Genomic DNA, 23695 nt, shown 5'->3' with positions numbered 1-23695 from the left:
AAAAAAAAAAAGGAACGTTGGCATTCATTCCTGGAATTGGTGGGAGACCTGACACTCAGATTCTCACCTATTGAAAAGTAATAAAGTAGTAATAGTAGTGAGATGCCATCACCTCTTAAATTAAAAAAAATATATATATTTGTGAGGCAAAAAAAATTAAAATCAATTTTTTTAACTTTTGGGGGTTTCTGTTTCTACGCAGTTCACAGTTAAAAAATAACATGTTATGTTTATTCTGTAGGTCCCAACGATTACAATGATACTCAATTTGTATAGGTTTTGTTTTATTTTACTAATTAAATTTTTTTTTTTCGAACGAAAACTAGTTTGCTTAAAATTGTCATTTTCTGACCCCTAGAACTTTTTAATTTGTACTTATAAAAACTTATTTGTGGGCTGAAATAAAAAAATACCATTTAGCTCATTTTTAGGGCTTCCGTTTCTACACAGTGCACTTTTCGGTAAAAATGACTCCTTATCTTTATTCTGTAGCTCCATACGGTTACAAGAATACCCAATTTATGTAGATTTAATTTTATTTCATTTCTTAAATAAATCCTAACTACATGCACCAAAATGAGTGTGTGTAAAATTGTCATCTTCTGACCCCTATAACCTTTTTTATTTTTCTGCATACGGGGCTATATGATGGCTCATTTTTTGCACCGTGGTCTGTAGTTTTTATTGGTATCATTTTTGCTTGAATTGGACTTTTTGATCGCTTTTTATTTATATTTTTATGGTATATAAAGTGACCAAAATTGCACAATTATGGACTTTGGTATTTTTTTTACGTCTACGCCATCAACCGTGTGGTTTAGCTAACCTTATATTTTAATAGTTCAGACAGTTATGCACGCAGCGGTACCACAATTTTTTATTACATTATTTTATTTAAAAAAGTGGGGGATGATTAAAACTTTTATTAAAAGGAGAGGCCTATTCACATTAACTTTTTTATTTTATTTTTTTTAGCCCCCATAGGGGGCTATACCATGCAACCTTTTGATTGCATACACTGATCAATGCTATGCCATTGCAGAGCATTGATCAGTGTGATTGGTGCTCTGCTGCTCCAGTCTGCTTGACAGGCATGGAGCAATATAGCACCGATCGAACAGCTGATCAGGACATTGCGATTTTGTCGCAATAGTCCCAATTAGCTCCGCTGAGCTTCTGGGATACTTACAGTTTCATTTTAGATGCCGCAATCAACTTTGATTGCGGCGTCTAAAGGGTTAATGCCAGGCATTGGCACGATCAGTGATGCCCTGCATTAACCCTGAGTCCTGGCTGCTGATAGCAGTCGGACCCACAGGGTTTAAAGCGTCCTTCGCTCGTGAGAATGCTTTAAACCCCGGTAACGGGACTCAGGACGTACATGTATGTCCTAAGTCCTTAAGGACTCGTGTTCGGGGGCGTACCTGTAAGCCCTGTGTCCTGAACTGGTTAAGATCCCTTTTTATTAAACTTTTTTCTTGTAAATGAAGTTACCAAAAATACACCTTTCTGGACTGTGGCTTTTTTTTTTAATTTTTTTTTTTTTTTTTTTTTTACATTTAAGCCATTGACCATGCAGTTTACTTAATGTCATATTTAAATAGTTTGGAAAGAGGTTATTTAAACTTATTAGGGAAAGGGGTTAAATCACATTTATTCAATTTTTCAGTCTTCAAAGGGGACTATTACACGCAACTTTAAGATTGCATACACTGATCAATGCTGTGCTATAGTACAGCACTGATCAGTGTTATCTGTGCTTCTTTGCTCCAGCCTGCCATGGCTTCCTGCAGCATTGGAGCACCGATCTGACAACGAGGAGGCAGGTAAGGGCCCTCTGGCCATCTTCTCAGGTAATTGGGACCCTGCAATTTCGATGCAGTGGTCCCGGGAACAAAATCTGCCACCTAGCTTCTTAAAATGTTGTCACACACCGTTCAAACAAACTTCTAAAGATCACACACGCATAGAGTAGGCCATTATCACCTTTTCTACATGAATGTATGTGGAGAGGCTATAGGCTACAGGCACTGTGCACACAAATACTCCAATCCTAAATCCATATTGGTATCCCACGGAAATAGATATCTGCATAATTAATTTCTTCAATGTTTTCACATTACAGGGGTACTCCGCCCCTAGACGGCCATGCCCCCTACCATAGTCTTGCATTGAGGGGGCGGGGCGTTGAGTCACAACTCTCTGGCCCCTGCATCGCCAGTCATCAGGCACGGAGCAAAGTTCCATGTCTAAAGTGAAACTAAACTAAATGCTGGTTAGCTCAGGGGGCTGTTCGGGACCGCTACTGTAAAATCATGGCATCCCGAACAGCTGAAGGATACGAGGAGGGTCCCCTTACCTGTCTCCTGGTGTCCACTTGCCGAATGACTGCTCAGTGCCTGATATCCAGGCATGAGCAGTCAAGCGGCAGAATCATCGATCAATGGTTTCCTATGAGAAACCATTGATCAATGTAAAAGATTAGTGTGTGCAGTGTTATAGCCCCCTATGGGAGCTATAACATTGCAAAAAAAAAAAAGGTGAAAAAAAAAGATCATTTAACCCCTTCCCTAATTAAAGTTTGAATCACCCCTTTTCCCATTTAAAAAATAAAATAAAAATAAACATGTGGTATCGCGGCGTGCGAAAATGTCCGAATTATAAAAATTTGTTAATTAAACCACACGGTCAATGGCATACGTTCCAAAAAATTCCAATGTCCAAAATAGCGTATTTTTGCCTTTTTATATCATGAAAAAATTAATAACAAGCTATCAATAAGTCTTATCAATACAAACATGGTACCGCTAAAAACCTCAGATAACGGTGCAAAAAATGAGCCCTCATACCGCCCTGTACGCGAAAAAATTTAAGTTATAGGGGTCAGAAGATGACAATTTTAAACGTATAAGCTTTCCTGCATGTAGTTATGATTTTTTTCATAAGTACGACAAAATCAAACCTATATGTCGAGTATCATTTTAATCATATGGACCTACAGAAGATAAGGTGTCATTTTTACCGAAAAATGAACTCCATAGAAACGGAAGCCCCCAAAATGGCGGGGGGGGGGGGGGGGGGGGGGTTTCTTCAATTTTGTTGCAGAATGATTTTCTTTTCTGTTTTGCTGTACGTTTTTGGGTAAAACGACTGATGTCGTCATTACAAAGTAGAATTGGTGGCGCAAAAAATAAGCCCTCATATGGATTTTTAGGTGCAAAATTTAAAGAATTATGATTTTTTTAAAAGGAAAGGAGGAAAAAACAAAAGTGCAAAAACGGAAAAGCACTCCGATTGGTTGCTATGGGCGACTCAGCAACTTTTCCTCTGGGCAGGTTTTGATGAATCTCCCCCATAGACCTAAAATATTTCCTTCTCTTTTTGTTTCTATCCCCTCCCCACCTCTGCTACATTCACTTTGAAGATCAGCTCATGTCCGTCTTATGTGTACAAGATGATCCTGCAACTCCGCGTGAGGCTGGGTTCACATCACATTTTCAGCCATACGGGACCGCATACGGCTGGGGGGGGGAAGCTAAAACCGGGAGCTCCTGTATCCCTGCCGTATTGGGGGGGGGGGGGGGGGTTCTGTGGGTACACAGAAGCTGCAGACAAAGCAGAGATACAACAAAGTGACAACTGTTTAAGAGATCTCATCCCAGGGCTGTTTAGACTGCTCATTACTGCTTTCCATGCTGCTGCGCATAGAGATGCAAGTCTGCAAAGTGACATTAGGGTCTGCCTACCAGCCCTGGAACAACTGAAAATTACAGAAGAAGCCAACAAGTAGAAATCTGATGAAAATGCCACATACTAATAATATAATAACCAGAAATAGTGCACACACAAGATTGTTTATCCTATAAAATCTCCTGAAACAACGTGACCAGTTAAAAAAATAAATCCATTTGCCGAACAGTTTACTATTATTTTATTGGGAAAAAGTATGTACTACTGAGTTGTGTGTTTTTTTTATTTATTTATTAACTTATGCATTCCAATGCAGCATTGCATGGGGTGAACTGCTGCACCAGAAACAGCACAAAGACAATGGGGGAGATTTATCTACCGTATATACTCGAGTATAAGCAGAGTCTTTCAGCACAATTTTTTGTGCTGAAAACGCCCCCCCTCGGCTTATACTCGAGTGAACTCCGCCTGTCAATCCCTTCATCAGTGGCCTTCAACCTGCGGACCTCCAGATGTTGCAAAACTACAACTCTCAGCAAGCCTGGGCATGCTGGGTGTTGTAGTTTTGAAACCTCTGGAGGTCCGCAGGTTGAAGACCACTGCGGCCTTCGTCATCATCCAGACCCCCCCTTTTGTTTTGTACTCCCCTCCCCTCGGCGGGACGTTAGGGTGAGCTGGTCCAGGCCATCTATGCTGCAGGGACCGTCCGGTGGGATGATGGTTCGTCGTTGCGGGCTGTCCATTTTCACAGTGGGGAGGCTCTTCTCCGCGCGTCGGCCCCGGAGTAACGACGTTGCCTTGACGACGACGCACAAGGAAGTTCATGCGCAACGTCCCTGTGCGTCGTCGTCAAGGCAACGTCACTACTCTGGGGCCGAAATGCGGAGAAGAGGCCCTCCCCGGTGAAAATGGACAGCCCACAACGACTAACCATCCCCACTGGATGGTCCCTGCAGCGTAGATGGCCCGGACCAGCTCACCCTAACATCCCGCTGAGGAGAGGCGAGTACAAAACAAAAGGGGGATGATGACCAAGGCCGCAGTGGTCTTCAACCTGCGGACCTCCAGAGGTTTCAAGACTACAACTCCTAGCATGCCTTGACAGCCAATGGCTGTCCGGGCATGCTGGGAGTTGTAGTCTTGAAACATCTGGAGGTCCGCAGGTTGAACACCACTGATGAAGGGATTGACAGGGGGTGATAATGAGGGGGGGGGGGGGATGATGACCGGGGTCTGGATGATTACATGGGGGGGATGATGTATTTCCCACCCTAGGCTTATAGTCGAGTCAATAACTTTTCCTGGGTTTTGGGGGTAAAATTAGGGGCCTCTGCTTATATTCGGGTCGGCTTATACTCGAGTATACACGGTATATATTTTTTGCTTATTTGTCAAAATTTGCTTTTTTTTTTTTTTTTTTTTTGAGCATGCAAGTTATTTGCAATTTTTTTTTTAAATAAGCAAAATTATAACGCAATGGTTGAAAAATATCCACAAACATAGATGACCCTCAGTGCTGCTTTAGAAACCTGCTTTACAAAGTGTGAAGTGTTGTTGTGAAGTCATTTTGTTAGGCTTGTGTATTAGTTATCACATATTGTAAAACTATATGATGAATTTTGCGCATGTCCGCAACAAAAGTGACTTGAAAAATGACATACAAAACAACTCTGTGATAAATCTCCCTCAATCTTACTGGAAAGAGAAAAAAAAATTAAGGACCAGGCAAGAAATATTCTTTCACAGCTGTCGACATGGACAGAGGTGTCACCAGAGAGCACTGTGGTCAGACAGAAAAGAAATTCAAAAAGAAAAGAATTTCCTTTGTAGTATACAGCAGATGATAAGTACTGTAAGGATTAAGCTTTTTAAATAGAAATAATTTACAAATCTGTTTAACTTTCTGGCACCAGTTGATTTGAAAAAATTGTTTTCCACCGGAGTACCCCTTTAACAAATGAGAATTGAGTATAAGTGTGCATATAGAGAGCTGTCAATCACTAAGTAAGACCTCCCACTCCTATCCAAATTGGGTAGCATTGTTATTCTACTGTGCTCTGTGAATGTTGTATCCTTAGGCTATGTTCACACAATGAAATTTCGGTGCAGGCATTCCCGCTGCAGTCCCATTGATTTCAATGGGATAATGCTGCAGTGTACACCTGGTGGAAAATCCCCATTCTGGAGGCCGCAGAAAGAAGAGACACACTGGAGATCATCTTTAGGCCTTGTTTTTACTAAAGAAAAACCAGGTGGTTTCCATTTAGGATGATACACAATGCAGGTAATGTCATTACAGTAGAAAAGTTACAGAAAAGTACACACAAAAAAAAGAAAAAAAAAACATATTTAACATTATTTATATACAAAGTAAGGAGTATACATATTTACATCTCCAAGAACACTGAAAGTCAAACAGCTTTGTCATCTTAAAAAAGGACTACCATGAAAACAAAAGCCAACTGGCTGAGGATTGCATGAACAAGCAGCTTCCAAAAAAGTAAGCACCAACATGGATATTCTGTCCCTAAAGTGTATGCTTACCATTGAGCATTTATATAGGTAGACATCCTTTTTACAATGTTCAGTACCTTACAATATACATTTCATTACCCATCTTGTAATGATTGATGGAGTCACAAGGCTACTGCATTCAGTGTTGACATTTCCCAACATTCCTTGTAAACGTCTACTAAGAGCTAAGCTCTGTTACTTTCCATTAAAGGGGTATTCTAGGGGAATTTTTTTTTATTTATTTTTTTATTAAACTGGTGCCAGAAAGTTAAAAAGATTTGTAAATTACTTCTATATAAAAATCTTAATCCTTCCAGTACTTATCAGCTGCTGTATGCTCCACAGGAATTTAATTTCATTTCTGTCTGACCACAGTGCTCTCTGCTGACACCTCTGTCCATGGCAGGAACTGTCCAGAGCAGGAGAGGTTTGCTATGGGGATTTGCTCCTGCTCTGGACAGTTCCTGATATGGACAGAGGTGTCAGCAGAGAGCACTGTGGTCAGACTGAAAAGAACTTTCTCTGTAGTATACAGCAGCCATTAAGTACTGGAAGCATTAAGATTTTTAAATAGAAGTAATTTACAAATCTGTTTACCTTTCTGGAGCCTGAGTACCCCTTTAAAGAAGGTCTAGCTGTTACCCCAGGCTCCGAGCTATAACCTGATGGAGAAATACACTAGGATACTGTGTGAGCTGTTACGGATCTGGCTGATGTCACTTGTTGGCTGTTTTCAATAACATCCGGCAGAACGGCTCAAGGATAAATTACAGCAGTGTTTTCCAGCCAGTGTGCCTCCAGTTGTTGCAAAACTACAACTCCTGGAATGCCTGGACAGCCTTAGGCCGGGAGTTGTAGTTTTTTTATTTATTTTTTTATTAAACTGGTGCCAGAAAGTTAAAAAGATTTGTAAATTACTTCTATATAAAAATCTTAATCCTTCCAGTACTTATCAGCTGCTGTATGCTCCACAGGAATTTAATTTCATTTCTGTCTGACCACAGTGCTCTCTGCTGACACCTCTGTCCATGGCAGGAACTGTCCAGAGCAGGAGAGGTTTGCTATGGGGATTTGCTCCTGCTCTGGACAGTTCCTGATATGGACAGAGGTGTCAGCAGAGAGCACTGTGGTCAGACTGAAAAGAACTTTCTCTGTAGTATACAGCAGCCATTAAGTACTGGAAGCATTAAGATTTTTAAATAGAAGTAATTTACAAATCTGTTTACCTTTCTGGAGCCTGAGTACCCCTTTAAAGAAGGTCTAGCTGTTACCCCAGGCTCCGAGCTATAACCTGATGGAGAAATACACTAGGATACTGTGTGAGCTGTTACGGATCTGGCTGATGTCACTTGTTGGCTGTTTTCAATAACATCCGGCAGAACGGCTCAAGGATAAATTACAGCAGTGTTTTCCAGCCAGTGTGCCTCCAGTTGTTGCAAAACTACAACTCCTGGAATGCCTGGACAGCCTTAGGCCGGGAGTTGTAGTTTTGCAACAGCTGGAGGCACACTGGCTGGAAAACACTGCATTACAGGAAGTAACTCTGCATCAGTCCAAGATAAGTATTGCAATGTGTTTAAAGAGTTACTGAACTTTCTAAATAAATTATATCAATATAAAAACTGTAAAATGGGGCTGAAAAATAAGTTTGTACAGTGTCAGCAATGTCCATAGGTGGTTATAAAATGTAATTCTATACATTGTATTTTCATGGTGGTGCTTTTTGCTTTGAGAGCCCTGAGAATATTAAAATAGACAGACATTCATAAAGAACAAAACATTTTACATTACTGTAAAAGTGGCAGATTAAAAAACAAAAAAAGGAGAAAAAAAATTACCTCCAAGATTTAAAAGTACGTTAAAGTTAAAAGGGGTACTCCCGTGGAAATTTTTTTTTTTTTTTTAATCAACTGGTGCCAGAAAGTTAAACAGATTTGTAAATTACTTCTATTTAAAAATCTTAATCCTTCCAGTACTTTTTAGGGGCTATATACTACAGAGGAAATGCTTATCTTTTTAGATTTGTCTGATGTCATGACCACAGTGCTCTCTCCTGACCTCTGCTGTTCATTTTAAGGACTGTCCAGAACAGGAGAAAATCCTCATAGCAAACATATGCTTCTCCGGACAGTACCTAAAATAGACAGCAGAGGTCAGCAGAGAGCACTGTAGTCATGACATCAGAGAAATCTAAAAAGAAAAGCATTTCCTCTGTAGTATATAGCCCCTAAAAAGTACTGGAAGGATTAAGATTTTTAAATAGAAGTCATTTACAAATCTGTTTAACTTTCTGGCACCAGTTGATTTAAAAAAATAAAATAAATAAATAAAGTTTTCCATGGTTGTACCCCTTTAAAGGGGTATTCCAGTGGAAAACTTTTATTTATTTATTTTTTTAAATCAACTGGTGCCAGAAGGTTAAACCGATTTGTAAATGACTTTATCCTTCCAGTACCTTTTAGCAGCTGTATGCAACAGAGGAAATTCTTTTCTTTTTCAATTTCTTTTTTGTCTTGTCCACAGTGCTCATTGCTGACACCTGATGCCTGTATCAGGAACTGTCCAAAGTAGGAGCAAAGCCCCATAGAAAACCTATGCCGCTCTGGACAGTTCCTGACACGGACAGAGGTGTCAGCAGAGAGCACTGTGGACAAGACCAAAAAGAAATTCAAAAAGAAAAGAATTTCCTCTGTAGTATACAGCCGCTAAAAAGTACTGGAAGGGTAAAGATTTTTTATTAGCCATTTACAAATCTGTTTAACTTTCTGGCACCAGTTAATTAAAAAAATAAAAATAAAAAAATAAAAAGTTTTCCACTGGAGTACCCCTTTAAGATTAAAAGTAGCGGCACATCTGCTCTGGTGCAGTTTTACTTTTTTACATGAATATGATGTTGCTGCGCGCACACCCATATGAAATTGTACTGGGGATCCTACCAAGAGTCTGTAGTCTTATGTAACTAAAGCTTAACAGCTGCATTATGGGAAATTATGCAATTTTGTAATATAAATTTATGGTTCAAATCTTCCCTGTTTCAGGGTCAAATACTTTTATATCTAGAGGTTGAAAACCCACTAGCAAGCTAATTGTGAAACTAAGGGAAAAGTATATTAAAAAAAGTTGTAAAACTTTTTTTCCTGACAAATGTCTGCAAGGAAAACTTTCCGTGCGGACATACCCCCTGTCCGCAGAATGTCGGCAGAACATGCCGGCGCTAGGAACACTCAGAAATGCGCTCATAGACACCAATGCATTTTCACACGGACGCCACAGAAAGAATAGACATGTCTATTCTTTCTGCAGCCTTGGGAATTTCCACCGTGTGCATCAGAATATCCGTGGGGAAGTTTTATGCGGAAATCCGCACGGACATTCTGCCGCCTGGCCTTAGGAGTGTGTAGCAGTTTAGGTTAGAGGGAAAAGATCATAATGTGCAGAAGGATAGATAACCCTTCCCAAAGTAAGGCCTATTCACATAAATGTATTTGCCATCCATACCCCAGTATAATCAGTGGAGGACTGACCTCAAACTTACATGACAACATCACAGGACATCTGCAGAGGCTCATGGAGTCCAAGCCTCAATGGGTCAGAACTGTTTCAAAGGCATAAGGGGAACTACCCAATATTAGGAAGTTGGTTTATATGTTGTGGCTGATTTGTCTATACAGAGTGGGAGAAATATGGGGAACCAATTTACCTGGAAATAGCCGGATCTGTTTTTTTTTTTCTTTTGAGGTCTATGGGAGTTCTAAAGTAGTTTGTCCTGCTTTGATGCGCACACACAGGGGCTCTTCGACCATACTTGCTTTAAGCAGCACAAGTTAACTGGATGTTTCCGCTGAACACTTAGCCTTAAACAGGAGAGGGAGAAAGTCGCTGTATCTTCACAAGAAACAAAGGGTCATACATGCCAAATTTTTTAAAGTCAGTGCTGTCAGCAGAGTCAGGCCACCCCTATACATATTAGTCACCCTAACTATTGTGTATGGTCACCATAAAGCCATCTGATATATATTTACAGTTCTTAAAAAACAACAACTTTTGTCTGCCTCCATCTAAAAAATGTACATAAAACATTACTAAAAAGTCTGACAGATTTGTTTAAAAAGACACCGCAACTGCAATTCTTTTCCATAAATGTCTCTGCTGCATGTATGTAGATTTTTACAGATCTCATTAAGATATATAAAACAGATGCAGAGATGTATGGAACATATGCATGTGAACATATGCCAAGATCATACAGGTCCCACATTATAAACTGAAATTATAATTATATTATAAAAATGATTAGTAGCAGCGGGCAAGTTACAGGCAATCCAAATTAAACCCATTAATCACATCAGCGAGTATCTAGTGATAAAAGGTTCTGTTCCTCTTATCCATAAGAGATGGCTGCTATAAACCTCATCTTCATTCAAGTAAAAAAGGGAAGAGCTACAATACCAGAAACAGTCCATGGCCAACAGTTGTGGGGTTCCTGGTCTGGATAACAGCAATGAAAGTATGCTGACATCCAATGTGGCACACTGAAAAGCACAGAGTTTACTAGTTACTACACCTTTGGTACATTTCTCGTATGTATACTGTACTACAAAAGGCATGGGCTGTTGCACTTCTGTGTCCCACAAAATAAAAGTCACAAATACCATAAAAAAAAGGGTACATCTGGGTGCTGTTTATGCAACGAAACCATAAAATTACACCTGTTTCAAAAAGATTATTTTTTTTAAATAAACCTTAAAAATACAAAGCAGTGCATTTCAATGTGTATTACATATCATGAACAGCCTGATGACGACGTGTGACACATTCAACGCCTTGCATATTCACCATATTGGAACTCTGAGGTGTAAATTTTATGGTTTCATTGAATGAGCAGCGCCCAGACATACCATTTTTATAGTATTGTGGCTGTGGTGATAAAAATCTGTACCACGAGAACAAAAGGAGTTTTATTTTGGGTTGGTGCAACTTTAAAGCTTCATACTGAGTTGTGCCTATGCACAACTTTGGAAGGTGAGTGAACCACTCACTTCAGATGTAACTACACTGGGAGCAGCCCTGCGATTTTTATTTTTTGTTATTTTTTTTGCTTGTGCACAAAATACAAGCATATGTGGGAAATAGACTCAATTTGGTATACTTTGAGTATGCTGCGATATAGATTTGGCACACCTTTTTGCTGTATCCTGGTGTATACTGGTAACATACTTTCGAAATGCTGGCGTAAACCCAAACTATGCAAGGTGCATACTTCATAAAGCCTGTCTTGAGATCAAAAGAACAGTCAGAAAACCTTAGGAATAGTAAAATCGTGGGGGTTGCTAAAACAGTTCTGAGGTGAATGTGTCTTTTTAATTTAAAAAGGAGTAAAAGAGTAGAGACAAGTTTATAAAACAGTTGGGGTAGCCATACTTTCTAGTAAATCACTGATGGTCTCTGCAAAGATTTCTTGAGAGGTTTCTGAAAGATCTTCTTGGGAGTCCATTTCAAAAGTAGGTGCTATGGACGTTGCACTCTCTCCAGGCTTGGAGTCTGGCAGAGGCGATTCAGCCATGGCTGCTTCCTCACAATGTGAAGACTCTATTTCTGCAGGACTACTGGTGGACGGAAGAACTGTATCATCAGAGCTATCATCGAAATGTAAACCATCCAGTATGCCTGTAGCAGCATCCAAGTGTCCATTGCTTGAAAAGATATCATAGTCTTTGGATGAGGGACCTGCAGGTTCTTCAGTGACTGGCTCTGTGATGTTTTCTGTGGCAGAGGTAGATGGTGACTGGCTGGGTGGAGTCAGCATAGAGTCCTTTACATGACTTTTATCAGGCATAGCAGCATTTTTGTTACTGGAAGAGGTTCCATCTACAGTTGGCATATCACTGTCACTATCGATTGTAATAATAATGGGGGAAGCAGCGGAAGAGTTGGAAGAATGTTCGCGTCTATGTTTCCTCTTGTGTTTCTTCTTCTTTTTCTTTCTGTGGTACTTTGCGCCTTCCGTGGCTTTTCCTTCATATACTATTTCAACACTAGGGCTGCGGGTTTTCTTCCTTCGCTTTGGCTCATTTGAAGAGGTTTCAGTCAGATCATCTTTGTTGTTCCTTGCATTTCCTTGCAGAGCCGCCACTTCCTTGTTACTTTCTCTTTTCTCTTGCCTCTCCAAGTGGCGAGTTTTGTACTTCCTTTTCCCGCCAGGTTTGTCCCTTTGAAGGCTTGCACCAGATGTATTTGTTCGACTACATGAACGACTTCTCGAACGATACCTGTCACGGCGATGCTGTTTGGAAGAAGTGGTGCTCTTTTTCCTTTTCAAATCTTTTCTTGCAGAGAAAGATTGCACACGGTACTCTGGACTTGAAGAAGGTCTGGAATAGTGACCTTTACCACGCGCATGTTTCCTAACAGACTGCTCATAGCCAGCTCTGTCCCGGTTTCTACTGTAGTAAGTGTACTCCCATTGATAAGTGCTTCGATAGTTGTCTGCGGCATAGTCATTGTCACTATCATGGCTCCGTGATCGTCCTCTGCTAAGATTTCTACTTGTAGAGCGTGAACCTCCCCTCTCTCTGGAGCTTTCACTAGTCAATGACACAGTCTGACTTCTCCATGATGAACTCCTATCTCTAGACCTTGACCTCCTTTTTTCTCTCCAGCTTTTGTGCCGGCTCTTATCTAGAGATATTTTATTTCTTGGGCTGTTTTTACGGTGCTTTCTGCTGTGGCTCTCATATGCCCTATTGCGAGATGACTGGGAATAACAGTCTGAGCTTTGAGACCTTGCCCTATGTTTTGAAGATTCATTGTTGTATGAACGGCCTTTCTCTTTTTTAGATCCATGGACATTTCTAGAACAGTCCTCCTTTGGCTTGTGTTCTTTCTTTTTTTTGGAGTGGGATTTTTCGCTTGATGTATTACACTTATGACTAAATTTCCATGTATCCTTATCACTTGAGTGTGATGACAAAGGAGACATACTTGACCCACTACTGTCAATTAAAGTAAATGGCTTGACTTGAGGCTTACTAGCCTGCTCAATCTTTACTTCACAAAGGGACCCTTCTGAATCTGAAGACAGTTCAACAAGTTCTGGGGTTCTTTCAGCCAGAGGTTTAACAAAGCCCACTATGACACAGTCATCTGCGGCAGGCTGCTCCCGCACATCATCAGTGGCAGTTTTGGCATCACCGGGGGTTTGTGCACTACTTGATGGTTGTTCATCTGACATGTTTGGTGTCCAAGATGCTGTCTGATCCACAGTGGTGTAAGAAGGTCCTGGTGTTTCATCATCCCAAGGAGCCTGTCCGACATCAAGAGAAGATGAAGGCACATCTGGCTCTCTAGTATTCACCTCATCAGGCGATATTGTAATAACAGAGGACTCTGATCGGCTTCCTTCCTCATAGGAAGGAGCAGGACAATCATAGTTGGCATGTTGATCATAAGCTTCAATATTGTAAGGACAACGAGCAAAGTTGATGAATTCATGAATGAAATGATCAGTACGATGAAGAAGGAAAGGCTGCAAATCCTCTACAAAAGCCTGACTTTCCATGTCATACAATGTCACATTCCTCATAATGATGTGTTGTACAATGTTCACAAGAGAGCCATGGGTGCCAAAAAGTACAGTCAACTCCCGTTTCAGCCAGGGCACTAACCGATGAAGGCATGCAGGATTTCTACGAAAAAATTCTGCAGAAATATCACGGTATCGGCCCCCATCCTGGATGTTGCGGACACGTAATCCAGCACGATATAGCGCTCTCCTGAAGTTTATGAGCTCCTGCTCTTGAATCTGTCTCATAGTCCGTCCCTCTGCACTGGCTTGCCGCCTGGCAGCCAGCCTTCGCATCATCTGATGAATATCACTACCTCTCTGTTGTGATGACGCATTTGAAATCCCCTCAAAAAGAACACCATTGTCTGGTGGTGAAAATGTTCTTCGGGAAGAGGACCTTAAGGTTCGCAGGGATAAATAATTGTCTCGTGTCATAGTGGTGCGATATCTAAACCTATGTCCATCAGGGCTCCCAAAGGAGCCATTTAACGTGGGCCTCAAGACATACTCTTTAAAGTCGTTTTCTGCACGGACACTATGAAAAATAGAATTGAACGGCTGCTTGCATAGTGGACATTCAGCTTTGTTCTTTGCCCATTCTTGGATGCAGCGAAAGCAAAATCTGTGCAGACAACGGTCAAGGTGGGAAACATTATCAAAGCGGTCCAAGCATATGGGGCACTTAGAGTCAGGAGATGCATCAGCCTGAGTTCCCTGGCTTTGCAGTTTACTTGTACCGGCCTTTGGTGAAATGCCGCTATCCACTCCAAAGTCATCTGCTGCCGATGACAGCATCTGGAAAAGAAAACATTTTTTTATGTAAATATATGAACTTAACCTTATTTCTCTATTGTCAGAGCAATGAATATAAAATATTATTAAACACTTTACAATGATCACAAAGTCAGAAAAAGTACATACTAAGCTCAAAGATTACAATGAAGCAACTTACCACTAGGTGGCAGATGTGTTCTGTTTAACCCAAATGACTCACACCCATTAAACAACTGACATGATTATCCTGCTGAACTCACCATGACAATGTAGTCAATAAAATTACATTCTTGTCTCTAAATAGCTAATATATGCAGTTTCCATACACCATAGATTAAAATATTGCATTATCACCATGACTTCAAACAGGAAAACATAGGAAATTGCTCACTTTTGGAGGCTTTCATGTTACTAGCCTGAATAGACCCAACACATTTGCTTCTTGAAAAACTCCCTGGATCTTCTATTAACCACAACTTATCTCCACGGTGGCTATAAATCTAGGAACCAGCTAAAAAAGTCAGAATGCCTCATGTCAAGCAATGTGACATTATATGATCAGCCATAAGTGTCCCCTCATCTCTCCCTTTGTCACAGTCATTGGTGTCCCCCCTCATCTCCACTCATGTGTAATGGTATCCCCTTATCTTTGAAAAAAAAAAAAAAAAAAAATGTTTTACTTACCCCCACCTCTGTTCTCACGCTAATCTCCTGTTCTGCCTTTGGTCAGCGCACCAGTGTTATCTGAACAGCGGATGTATCTCAGGAGTGCAGTGCGTGACTGCCGAGACCACCTGACGACCGCTGCTGTAACCTGATGTCTGCTGCTCATGCAACACTGTAGAGCGCCGACCGGAGGCAGAATGGGAGATCAGGGCGGAGGCAGAAGCAAGTAAAGGAGCATTCAAATGACATTTGGCACTGGACCATGTCGTAACCCATTCTTTTTTAATGACCCGGACGGAGTCAGCTAGTGACTCCAGTCGGGTCATTTTTAGAACGTATCCTTTTTTGCTGCCAGACTGAAAATCATGGTCTGCTGCGATTTCAGTCCGGCAACAAAACGGATACATTGATAGATTGAAATTAAAGGGGTACAGCGCGAGTCCAATAGTGATACGGCCTTAAATGTGATGTGAAGTAAAACAGTTTTTATTACTATTAAAGGGGTACTGCCGTGGAAAACTTTTTTTTTTTATTCAACTGGTGCCAGAATGTTAAACAGATTTGTAAGTTACTTCTATAAAAAAAAATCTTAATCCTTCCAGTACTTATTAGCTGATGAATACTACAGAGGTAATTATTTTCTTTTTGGAACACAGAGCTTTCTGTTGACATGACCACAGTGCTCTCTACTGACATCTCTGTCCATTTTAGGAACTGTCCAGAGCAGGAGAAAATCCCCATAGCAAACATATGCTGCTCTGGTCAGTTCCTAAAATGGACAGCAGAGGTCAGCAGAGAGCACTGGGATTGTGACATCAAAGAAATCCAAAAAGAAAAGCATTTCCTTTGTAGTATACAGCCCTTTTGCAAAAGACTAACAAAATCCAGGCACCACATCAAAATTCTTCATGGCAACCTGGGATTTGTCTAGCCCTGATCTAATAGCAGTTCAAAAAAAAAAAAAAAAAAAACAAGATTAGAGATTTTGAGGGTTACCTTATTCACACTGGTGTTACATATGCTGATCTTAATCTGAATTACTTTTTACTGAGGCTAAACTGGTTTAAAAGTTAAAAGGGGTTTTCCAGGTAGTCTACATTGAAGGCCTATCCTCAGGATAGCCCATCAACATCTGACTAGCAGGGTGCTGATACCTGATCAGCTACTCGGGCGAGCTGCAGCATATACACTGTCAGGGTGTATTCACATGTACAGTATCCTGGGCAAATTTGATGTGCAGGATTTGAAGCTGCAGATTTGATGCTGTGTTCAGTTATTTAGTTTATATTGAAATCTGCAACAGAAAATCCTTTGCTTCAAATATGTGCAGGATAGTGTACAAGTGAATAGACTCACAGAAGGATTTTTTTTTAACTGTAGGTACTCTGAAGTTGCCAGAACATCTAGGGGGAGATTTATCAAAACCTGTCCAGAGAAAAAGTAGCTGAGTTGCCCATAGCAACCAATCAGCTCGCTTCCTTCATTTTCCAGAGGCCTTTTGGCCTTTTTCATAAATGAAAGAAGTGATCTGATTGGTTGCTATGGGTAACTTTCCTCTAGACAGGTTTTGATAAATCTCCTCCCTAATGTGTATGGTGGTCTCCTGACTGTCCCTGGCAGTAAATGTCTGTTAAGAGAACAGTCAAGCAGACTGGATTCAAATATGCCAATATTATTATTCTTGGGGAGGAAAGCCAACATCAGAGGTATCTGGCTATCTCCCACGTTAATATACATGCAAGCTCGGCTGAGCTACAGCTGCATGTGTATGTGGAGGAATAAGAAGAGATAGCGGTTGGTATCCAAACTGCATGGACAGCTTAACCTGTTCAGGACGCAGGGCATATGCATACGCCCTGCGATCCTGAGTCCTTAACCCCTTAAGGACCAGGCCATTTTATACCTTAAGGACCGGAGCGTTTTTTGCAATTCTGACCACTGTCACTTTAAACATTAATAACTCTGGAATGCTTTTAGTTATCATTCTGATTCCGAGATTGTTTTTTCGTGACATATTCTACTTTAACTTAGTGGTAAAATTTTATGGTAACTTGCATCCTTTCTTGGTGAAAAATCCCAAAATTTGATGAAAAAAATGAAATTTTTGCATTTTTCTAACTTTGAAGCTCTCTGCTTGTAAGGAAAATGGATATTCAAAATATATTTTTTTGGGGTTCACATATACAATATGTCTACTTTATGTTTGCATCATAAAATTTATGAGTTTTTACTTTTGGAAGACACCAGAGGGCTTCAAAGTTCAGTAGCAATTTTGAAATTTTTCACAAAATTTTCAAACTCACTATTTTTCAGGGACCAGTTCAGTTTTGAAGTGGATTTGAAGGGTCTTCATATTAGAAATACCCCATAAAAGACCCCATTATAAAAACTACACCGTGTTTCACAGGAATAGCAGCAAAGTGAAGGAGAAAATTCAAAATCTTCATTTTTTACACTCGCATGTTCTTGTAGACCCAATTTTTGAATTTTTGCAAGGGATAAAAAGGAAAAATTTTTTACTTGTATTTGAAACCCAATTTCTCTCGAGTAAGCACATACCTCATATGTCTATGTTAATTGTTCGGCGGGCGCAGTAGAGGGCTCAGAAGGGAAGGAGCGACAAATGGTTTTTGGGGGGCATGCCGCATTTAGGAAGCCCCTTTGGTGCCAGGACAGCAAAAAAAAAACACATGGCATACCATTTTGGAAACTAGACCCCTCAGGGAACGTAACAAGGGGTAAAGTGAACCTTAATACCCTACAGGTGATTCACGACTTTTGCATATGTAAAAAAAATATATATTTTTTTTACCTAAAATGCTTGGTTTCCCAAAAATTTTACATTTTTAAAAAGGGTAATAGCAGAAAATACCCCCCAAAATTTGAAGCCCAATTTCTCCCGATACAGAAAACACCTCGCATGGGGGTGAAAAGTGCTCTGCTGGTGCACTACAGGTCTCAGAAGAGAAGGAGTCACATTTGGCTTTTTGAAAGCAAATTTTGCTCTGGGGGCATGCCGCATTTAGGAAGCCCCTATGGTGCCAGAACAGCAAAAAAAAAACCACATGGCATACCATTTTGGAAACTAGACCCCTCGGGGAACGTAACAAGGGGTAATGTGAACCTTAATACCCTACAGGTGTTTCACGACTTTTGCATATGTAAAAAAATATATTTTTTTTTTACCTAAAATGCTTGGTTTCCCAAAATTTTTACAATTTTAAAAAGGGTAATAGCAGAAAATACCCCCCAAAATTTGAAGCCCAATTTTTCCCGATTCAGAAAACACCCCATATGGGTGTGAAAAGTGCTCTGCTGGCGCACTACAGGTCTCAGAAGAGAAGGAGTCACATTTGGCTTTTTGAAAGTGAATTTTGCTCTGGGGGCATGCCGCATTTAGGAAGCCCCTATGGTGCCAGGACAGCAAAAAAAAAACACATGGCATACCATTTTGGAAACTAGACCCCTCGGGGAACGTAACAAGGGGTAATGTGAGCCTTAATACCCTACAGGTGTTTCACGACTTTTGCATATGTAAAAAAATATATTTTTTTTTTACCTAAAATGCTTGGTTTCCCAAAATTTTTACAATTTTAAAAAGGGTAATAGCAGAAAATACCCCCCAAAATTTGAAGCCCAATTTCTCCCGATTCAGAAAACACCCCATATGGGTGTGAAAAGTGCTCTGCTGGCGCACTACAGGTCTCAGAAGAGAAGGAGTCACATTTGGCTTTTTGAAAGTGAATTTTGCTCTGGGGGCATGCCGCATTTAGGAAGCCCCTATGGTGCCAGGACAGCAAAAAAAAAAAACATGGCATACTATTTTGGAAACTAGACCCCTCGGGGAACGTAACAAGGGGTAATTTGAACCTTAATACCCTACAGGTGTTTCACGACTTTTGCATATGTAAAAAAATATATATTTTTTTTACCTAAAATGCTTGTTTTCCCAAAAATTTTACATTTTTTAAAAGGGTAATAGCAGAAAATACCCCCCAAAATTTGAAGCCCAATTTCTCCCGAGTACGGCGATACCCCATATGTGGCCCTAAACTGTTGCCTTGAAATACGACAGGGCTCCAAAGTGAGAGCGCCATGCGCATTTGAGGCCTAAATTAGGGACTTGCATAGGGGTGGACATAGGGGTATTCTACGCCAGTGATTCCCAAACAGGGTGCCTCCAGCTGTTGTAAAACTCCCAGCATGCCTGGACAGTCAACAGCTATCTGGCAATACTGGGAGTAGTTGTTTTGCAACAGCTGGAGGCTCCGTTTTGGAAACAGTGGCGTACCAGACGTTTTTCATTTTTATTGGGGAGGGGGGTTGTATAGGGGTATATGTATATGTAGTGTTTTTTACTTTTTATTTTATTTTGTGTTAGTGTAGTGTAGTGTTTTTAGGGTACAGTCGCACGGGCGGGGGGTTCACAGTAGTTTCTCGCTGGCAGTTTGAGCTACGGCAGAAAATTTGACGCAGCTCAAACTTGCAGCCGGATACTTACTGTAATCCTCCGCCCATGTGAGTGTACCCTGTACGTTCACATTGGGGGGGGGGAACATCCAGCTGTTGCAAAACTACAACTCCCAGCATGTACGGTCTATCAGTGCATGCTGGGAGTTGTAGTTTTGCAACCGCTGGAGGCTCCGTTCTGGAAACAGTGGCGTACCAGACGTTTTTCATTTTTATTGGGGAGTGGAGGGGGGCTGTGTAGGGGTATGTGTATATGTAGTGTTTTTTACTTTTTATTTTATTTTATTTTGTGTTAGTGTAGTGTAGTGTTTTTAGGGTACAGTCACACGGGCGGGGGGTTCACAGTAGTTTCTCGCTGGCAGTTTGAGCTGCGGCAGAAATTTTGCCGTACCTCAAACTTGCAGCCGGATACTAACTGTAATCCTCCGCCCGTGTGAGTGTACCCTGTACGTTCACATTGGGGGGGGAACATCCAGCTGTTGCAAAACTACAACTCCCAGCATGTACGGTCCATCAGTGCATGCTGGGAGTTGTAGTTTTGCAACAGCTGGAGGCACACTGGTTGTGAAACACCGAGTTTGGTAACAAACTCAGTGTTTTGCAACCAGTGTGCCTTCAGCTGTTGCAAAAGCTACAACCCCCAGCATGTACGGACAGCGGAAGGGCATGCTGGGTGTTGTAGTTATGCAACAGCTGGAGGCATACTACTTTGGCTGGGGATGCTGGGGATTGTAGTTATGCAACAGCTGGAGACACACTGGTTTACTACTTAACTCAGTGTGCCTTCAGCTGTTGCAAAACTACAACTCTCAGCAGTCACTGACAGCCAACGGGCATGCTGGGAGTTGTAGTTATGCAACCACCAGATGCACCACTACAACTCCCAGCATGCACTTTAGCTGATTGTGCAAGCTGGGAGTTGTAGTTACACAACAGCTGAAGGTACACTTTTCCATAGAAAGAATGTGCCTCCAGCTGTTGCAAAACTACAAGTCCCAGCATGCCCATAAGGGCATGCTGGGAGTTGTGGTGGTCTGCCTCCTGCTGTTGCATAACTACAGCTCCCAGCATGCCCTTGTTGCATGCTGGGAGCTGTTGCTAAGCAACAGCAGGAGGCTGTCACTCACCTCCAACGATCCTCGCCGCACAGGTCAGTCCCTCGTCGTCTCCGCCGCCGCCGCTGCTCCTGGGGCCCCGATCCCAACAGGGACGCCGGGGATCGGGGTCCCCAGCACCGGGGGTCGTCTTCCCGCACCCGCTCACGTCCTCCGGAAGAGGGGCGGAGCGGGTTGCGGGAGTGACACCCGCAGCAGGCGCCCTGATTGGTCGGCCGGTAATCCGGCCGACGAATCAGGGCGATCGTGAGGTGGCACCAGTGCCACCTCACCCCTGCAGGCTCTGGCTGTTCGGGGCCTTCTCTGACGGCCCCGATCAGCCAATAATTCCGGGTCACCGGGTCACTGGAGACCCGATTGACCCGGAATCCGCCGCAGATCGCTGGACTGAATTGTCCAGCGATCTGCGGCCATCGCCGACATGGGGGGTCATAATGACCCCCCTGGGCGATATGCCCCGATGCCTGCTGAACGATTTCAGCAGGCATCGGGACCGGCTCCGCTCCAGATGGTTGCGGGGGGCCGGTAAAACACATGACGTTCTCATACGTCATGTGTCCTTAAGGACTCGGAAATGGAGACGTATGAGAACGTCATGTGTCCTTAAGGGGTTAAGGACGTAGGGCGTATGCACACGCCCGTGGGAATTCCGGTCCCCGCCGCTAGCCGGTTGGGGACCGGACCGGGATGCCTGCTGAAATCATTCAACAGGCATCCCGGCACATCGCTGAGGGGGGGTCCTGAGACACCCCCCCCCCCCCACCCATGTCGGCGATCGGAGAAAATCGCATATCAATACAGACATGTGATTTTCTGCTATTCCGGGCTGATCGGGTCTCTGGTGACCAGATCGCACGGAAAATAGGGATGATCGGAGCTGTCAGTGACAGCCCCGATCATCCTGAGGGATAGGAGCGAGGTCGCAGTGCTGCTATCTTCTCCTATCCCCTGCTATTAGTCAGAAATGAGTTCTGACCAATGCCAGTGTACGACAGGGGGTTGCCATGGAAACCCCCCGCTCTGCCCACCCCTGGATGTCGGGCAGAACGGGGGAGAAGATGGCGGCCGGCACCTGGAAAGATGCTGCTGTGGGGACCGCCGATCATCGGTGGTGACAGCAGAGATCAGCATCGCAGGTAGGGAAGCAAGGTGGCAGTAAAGCGATCTTTACTACTGCCCTTCTAGTGGTTGCCAAACTGCAACTCCCAGCATGCCCAGACAGCCAAAGGCTGTCTGGGCATGCTGGGAGTGGTAGTTGTGCAACATCTGGAGGGTCACAGTTTGGAGACCACTATTACAGTGGTGCCCAAACGGTAGCCCTCCAGATGTTGCCAAAAACTACAACTCTCAGCATGCCTAGACTGCCTAGGTATGCTGGGAGTTGTAGTTCTGTAACATCTTTCCTTTCAGATTTTGCAATTTTCATGAACATTTTAAAAATTGCTGCTATACTTTGAAGCCCTCTAATTTTTTTCAAAAAGTACAAATATGTACATTTTATGATGTCAACATAAAGTAGACATATTGTATTTGTGAATAAAAATAAAATGTATTTGGAATATCCATTTTCCTTACAAGTAGAGAGCTTCAAAGTTAGAAAAATGCTAAATTTTCACGAAGTTTGGGGATTTTTCACCAAGAAAGGATGCAAGTAATGCCGAAAATTTACCACTATCATAAAGTAGAATATGTCCCGAAAAAAACAGAATCAGAATAATCGGTAAAAGCATCTCAGAGTTATTAATGCTTAAAGTGACAGTGGTCAGAATTGCGAAAAAGGGCTCAGTCTTTAAGGTGAAAACGAGCTGCGTCCTCAAGGGGTTAAGGCCATGTTCATGTCAGGAGATTCCGCTGCAGCAGTATTTCCTCTCTCTCGCATATCAAAGGATGAAATAGTCCGGGCTCTGGGTGCTTGGTACACTACAGATCCCCAAAAATGAACTCTACCCTTTGGTCTTTACTCGTATGAAGCGACACTGACACTATCGCTGCTTCACAGTACTCCGAGCACCCGTAGGACATTTTAGAGGTTAAAACTACATGGAATGTCCCACGAAGACTGACGTCATTAATACACAGCAAATTCCTAATTACACAATCAAAAACTGCAGGCGATCGATAAGGCACTGTTCACACTTGTGTAGCGTAGTCTGTGATAAACAATGCTCCTGTGCTTGACAGAGCCAGCAGATTTCTGAGGTCTGTCTGGTCCCGATGCCAATGGGTGTACAGTACACTGTAATAGTTATGTATTGCAGTGTACTGTCATACTACTTCTCTCCTATTACATCTTACTATGTCAGAGAAAAAAACAACACCCCAATGTTTCCCAACCACTACTGCCTCCAGCTGTTGCAAAACTACAACTCCCAGTATGCTCAGATAGCCAAAGGCTGTCCGGGTATGCTGAGAATTGTTTTTTTTGCAACAGCTGGAGGTACACTGGTTGGGAAACATTGCTCTGTGTGTAGTGGGGCAGACAACGGGGCACAAGAAGTGACCCTTCACGTACTCCTGAGGACACAGAGGGGTTAAAGGGGTACTCCAACCACAGAACCTGTGAACCCAACCGGATGTAAACACTTCAATGAACTCTCTGACTGGATCCACTGGGATCAGGTCTGGTCTATAGAAGGATATTCCTATAGGGTGTATTCTAAGGTTGTATAACCCTGCCCGGGCTGCCCATCACAGGGTGACACCCAGGCCTCCTCCATAGGCGCCACCATCTGTAGATACTTACCGTGCCGGCCGCCTCGTCTCTCCTCCCCGCTCTCCGTCGCTTGCTCCTCTTTTCCCTCATGATGAAGCTCCTGTCTCCGCTCGGACACCCTGTCACATAGCCGCTAGACTACTATTACACAACCGGGAACACCGGGGAACCAGCAATTCAGAGCGGGAG

The 23695-nt window shown here is 42.4% G+C and overlaps 1 protein-coding gene across 3 annotated transcripts in view; it reads right to left on the bottom strand.

The window, feature by feature from the left end:
- The window catches only part of TOPORS (TOP1 binding arginine/serine rich protein, E3 ubiquitin ligase), a 30906-nt gene extending 7230 nt beyond the window's left edge, over positions 1 to 23676 (bottom strand). For 2 of the 3 annotated variants that reach the window (XM_056519513.1, XM_056519507.1), the window contains exons 1-2: positions 23537 to 23676; positions 11626 to 14563 (exon numbers count right to left, since the gene is read on the bottom strand). In XM_056519513.1, coding sequence (XP_056375488.1) covers positions 11626 to 14563; positions 23537 to 23596 — 2998 coding nt within the window. In that variant the 5' untranslated portion in view covers positions 23597 to 23676. Of the gene's footprint in view, positions 1 to 8983; positions 10059 to 11625; positions 14564 to 23536 lie in introns of those variants that run through there. The other variant, XM_056519523.1, reaches the window with a different exon arrangement.
- Between the last annotated feature and the right edge of the window lie 19 nt (positions 23677 to 23695).

The sequence above is a fragment of the Hyla sarda genome, chromosome 1 (assembly GCF_029499605.1).
Source record: "Hyla sarda isolate aHylSar1 chromosome 1, aHylSar1.hap1, whole genome shotgun sequence".
NCBI classification, from domain to species: Eukaryota; Metazoa; Chordata; class Amphibia; order Anura; family Hylidae; genus Hyla; species Hyla sarda.
The sequence above is the reverse complement of the archived record's forward strand: the minus strand, read 5'-3'. Positions and strand labels throughout refer to the sequence as shown.